Raw genomic sequence first — 5,000 nt, 5'->3', positions numbered from 1 at the left:
TGTGACATATTGGCATTTAACAGTTCGATACATGCTTCATCAAAGTATCTACTAAATATATAAGAGTTCATACAGCACACTAAAACATAGGAAATTCTTATCCGATAATATTATTTTAGTAAAATCTAAAATACAATAAACTCGCCCAACATTAGAACAGTCACAACGGTAGAGCTGTGATTGTCATTAAATGTACTGCCCTGGTGCATCGTATATTAGGAAGAATTGATTGTTACTACGCCGTGCCTGTTACTAACCACAGATTCAAACAAGATAAGCCCAACTAAAGGTCACTTTTTGTTTGCATATTCTAAATGGCTGGACTTTATTGATCGCCCAGCGACCAGCGACAGGAACAGGAAACAAACCATCTTGACACAAACACGCCGGGCTTTGTGTGGTCAGCCACAGTTCGGTGTTCTGTTTGCCTGCACCGAGCGGGATCGGTTTGAAGCCCAAAATGCGTGTGCTGGTACCGGGGGGGATACTTTACAATCTCATAACCCCGGAGCGGGTGACAACAATCAAATTCACCAGAACATGTTGGTCAGCCCGTACCAAGCCCCTCCCCCTCCCTTTCCCCCCACTTACCTCTCGTAATCGAAGCGACAGTACAGTTTGCCATCGCGCATAAAGCACGAGTGCATTAGGCGGATCGAGCAGGAGGTACACTGGAGGCACCGCTCGTGGTACGTACTGTCGACCACCTTCATGATGTAGCGATCACAGATCGGGCTGCAGCACTGACCGCACAGTGAACTGCCGGCAAGCAGGCTGACCAGCCCATCCGGTCCACCACTCGCCGCCGTCGTCGTCGGCACACCGTTCGCACCGTTGGCATCGTTCTCGGCTCCGTTCCGTTCCACCAGCATTATCCTGCCACCATCCGCCGGTGATCCGGATAGCTGTGGATGCTGATGTGGCTGCTGCTGCTGCTGGGGCATGTGTTGTTGTTGTTGTTGCTGGGACGATGCCATGCTCGTCGTAATTGGTGTTTTAGCACTACAGCTAGTAATAGTAGTGCCGGTTGTTGTGGCCATGTTGTTCGTCCGTTCGTTGCTCGCGCTCGCTGACGAGGTGGTGCTGGAGGTGATGGCGATGATATTTGCACCGGGCTCACTCGTCAAAGCCGCCTGTTCCTCTTCCTGACGACCACCACCACCACCACCACCACTACTCCGCACTTCCCCGACCATCACGTTGCACTTCATTTCCATGGGAACTGTAGCAGATGAGACAAAGAGGCAGAGAGAGAGAGAGAGAGAGAGAGTTAGATTGCGTATGCTGCTCGATGGTAGCGTGGGCTCACCCTTCGCTAGGCCGACAATATCGACAAACAAGGCCAATCGTGACGCAATCGAATGGAAAAACGCAACATAACAAGGCCTCCAAGGGTGGTGTGTTGCGGAGGGCAGAGAGAGAGAGGGGGGCCGAGGGCAGGCAGGGTGTCTTCTCTATTTGCTCGACGCAAACATTGCGTCCGCACGCGGTGCGCTCGCGTTCGGATCAAACACAACCACTCCCCCTCCCCACCCGGGAACCAACAACACGCAAAGGAACACAACGGTGTGCGGCACCAATCCCCGGGCACTAATCGGGCACTAGTTTTGGCTTTTGGTCCCTTTTGTTTTCGGTGGCAAATCGTCCAAGAGAAAGAGAAGTCATCACCGTCAACGTCGTCATCGTCGTAAGGAGCTGGAGGGATCCGATCGAGAAAGAAGCACACTTTCCGCATGCGTCTTTAGGGAGCCGGCCGGCCGCGGGGTTATAGGAGTTTTATGTAAATTCGCCAAATTATTCGACTCCCGATGTTACCGCTCGTTGGCTCGATGAGTAGCGAGGACCTTTTGTCCTTCGTCCCCATCGGATGGCCTGGAGCCGGCAAAAGGTACCCGTAGCCCTGGTTGTTGTTGCTGCTACTGGGAGGAGAAATTTAATTTTAATCAAAAGCATTACCCCATGGATCGAGCACTTGCTGTTGCTGCTCCACGGTGGTCTTTTGGCAACATCAAAGAAGCAAAACAGGACCCCGACGATGGTGGTCGAGTTGGAAGCGATGCACATTTACCGTTCGGGTGCACCTGTGTGGACGAGATCGTCGGTCGACCTGACCTGTCGGCCAAATGACCATTTTCCACTGTTCGAAAGCGAGAGGGCCGTCCACGCATTTCCGTCCGGGGGCTTCGGATAAAGTTATTTGTTTTAAAATTGCACTCCGGCACCGAGGCGGCGTAATGTGAGAGATGGCGTGTATCAATCGAGAGGGAACCCCCCTGCTGGGTGGATAAAAACGGGTGCAACAGTGTTGCCTGGTGAGTGATTCGATCCTGTCTGTACATGTCGATAGCATTTCCTGTTACTGAACACTCCAACAGTTGCTGGCGTCGTCAGGCACTTCAATCGACAATGCACTGCACAGCAATCATCCTTTTTGCAGTGTTGCAGCGGTTCATGGTAAATGGTAGGTTTGAGTGGCCACACTTGGGAAAAAAGGACGATACAGCACGAATGGAGGATAATGTTTTAATAATGTATAACTCGATTCACCTGAAGAGGATTGTCTTTTGTGTAATTGTATCCCCCCAATACGTTGCGTGGTTGAACGAGATTGATTAAATAGTTTGTAATTTAATGAATTTCATTAACAAAAAAGCAATTTTTATCATCAGAACAATACGTTGGGTGCTTATTGTTTGAAAGCAGGCAGCAAAAAATGCACAAATTTTATTCTAAACTCTCGTATAAATAGTTGGCATACTTGCTTTACATGAATTCCATTTCCGATTACAGAATTCGTACTACATTAGGGTACGGCAGGACATGCGAACGAGTCAGATCAGTCCAGATCCGTGGCACAACAAAAGGAAACAGAAAAAGGACGCCATGGGCGCCAGAAAGTCAGATGGCGCGATGGGTTTAATCCGGACACCCACTGAAGTAGCAGCGGGTGGTGAAAGCTGCTGGTCTCAAATGATGACATACTGGACCGGACCGGACCTGGCCGTGCCTTGCCATCGAAGCGACCGGATTTACGGGGCCCTGCACTTTGACCACCTGACGCGCACACCACCGTACGCCGTACGCTTCGGTTCTGTTCGCGAGGTGTCTGTTTGATGGATTTATCCGATTAGTCTTTGTGCGTCTGTGCGTTGTTGTAACGCCCCCCGGCCCCAGGGGTGTCAGTGCCGGAACTAATCGATCATAAACAATGATCTCGTCCCCTGGCATAGGAGAATTGTTGGATGGCACCGTCGTCGTGATGATAGCACCTAGGCGACCACGTGGAAAGAGACATTGCGTGGTTTGTGGCAGATCGCTGCGAGTTCGCTCCGATCCGCTGCGAGCGCCAATGCCTAATTATGCATGCACATACCAGTGACCATTTTTATGCTAATCGCATCAGCGTAACAAAAGACATGCACAGCTTCTTCGTCGGCCCGGTAGCACCGTCAACCATCGTCCATCGTCGATGAAACGAGACTATCGCTCCCTCGTCGCTTTCATCCCGTCGTCGTCCCCTCCATGGCAGGGAACTATAACGAGGGGCAGAAAGCATACGTTGGCTGTCGTGCCAGAGCCAGAGGGTTGCAGAACAGATTCCGTGCGCCATGCCATGCGCTCTGGATGGCAGCTTAGGGTGAGGGGAAGGGAATCTAGTTTAAAGGCAAGCGACAAAACGATGCACTTGCTCCGTACCGTGACTAGCTGGCAAGCAACAAGCCGCACAAAAGCAAAAAGGGCTGTTTGTCATAAGGTTTTGCAGAGGCTAGAAGTTTGGCGAACAACTAATCTTTTCTCCGCGGGTGGTGGTGGTGACGGTGATGGAATTAAATATCCAACGGATTCTTGCAAGTGGAGACAGCCCTAGCGCAGGTACAGCTCATAGTCCTGTCTGTCTTTGTCACTTAAGTAGTTTTTAATCAGACGGAGGAAAAGTAAAACATCGCGCAGCTTTCTACTTTCTTCCTGGGTAAACGTTTGTTGAATGGCAGCAAGTATAGTTGAGGATAGAGTTTCTGCTCTTAACCTTATTCTGATGCTTTGAGACGTTTCGAGAGACGAGAGACATCATTGCACCGCTACAAACAGTTGTTTATAAGTTTACCAATTACAACTGAGCAGGTGCCTCGCAATATAATCTGTAATTACTGTCTCACGGCTCCTGGCAGACAGTTGCCAAGTGTTGATGCGGAAGACGCGAACAAATTACGTCATCGGACAGGAACAAGGAATGTCCAGTCGCAGCTCCCCAATCAGCTGAGCACAAGAGCACGGCGCAAAACGCATGTAATGGAAACAAAAGGGTTGCTAATGAGGTCTGCAATATTTATCACACTTACTGGTCCCCCACTTGTCCACTCTCCCCTCTTCTCCTACGTGTGTGCACGTGAGGTATGCAGCCGTAGCCACCATTCACACCGCGGCACGTTATCACCCGGTCCCGGTGCGCAACGGAGAAGCGGCTACACAGGAATGTGGGTGCGTGAAAGCAAGCCACCGACCGACCGGGAATCCGGGAGAAGTCCCGAAAAAACCTGTCTCAGTGTGAGCCATTTCCGGTCGTCGCCAACATAACCGAGACGGTGGTGGTGCTTAGGCCCTTGGCTGGCCCTCCCTCTTTCACTTGTCTACTCATTTCGCACACCATTTACTATTCATCGGTCGTGTTAATTATGAATCCGTGCCATTTGCTGGAAAACGGTGCACCCTTTCCACCACCAGGTCCAGGTCCAGGTCCGAGGTTTAGAGAGGCAAAGCAGTAGGGCTTCCACCAGTTTTCCGAAATTTCCGGCGAAAGTATCAGCGCCGCCAGCTTTGCCTTTGGTGACTTTGAAACTTTGAATACCATCATGTCCCGGGTTCCGGGGACAAATGAGGAAATGTTTAACACCTCCAACCACCATCATTAAAGGCGTGCGACAGGATAATTTATCTCCCAGTTCTCCCGCTCACAGTGTTGACAGTGGCTACAGACGTAATTATGTAGCGATCGTGCGCAT

General features: G+C 50.6%; 1 protein-coding gene across 1 annotated transcript in view; it reads right to left on the bottom strand.

Moving 5' to 3' along the window:
* Window positions 1-5,000, bottom strand: part of LOC126576761 (homeotic protein proboscipedia) — a 25,149-nt gene that overhangs the window by 18,691 nt on the left and 1,458 nt on the right. The window contains exon 2 of the mRNA XM_050238067.1: window positions 592-1,222. Within this exon, the coding sequence (XP_050094024.1) occupies window positions 592-1,222 (631 nt within the window). The remainder of the gene's footprint in view (window positions 1-591; window positions 1,223-5,000) is intronic.

Source organism: Anopheles aquasalis, chromosome 3 (assembly GCF_943734665.1).
Source record: "Anopheles aquasalis chromosome 3, idAnoAquaMG_Q_19, whole genome shotgun sequence".
Classification (NCBI taxonomy): domain Eukaryota; kingdom Metazoa; phylum Arthropoda; class Insecta; order Diptera; family Culicidae; genus Anopheles; species Anopheles aquasalis.
This window is presented reverse-complemented; position numbering and strand designations above follow the sequence as displayed.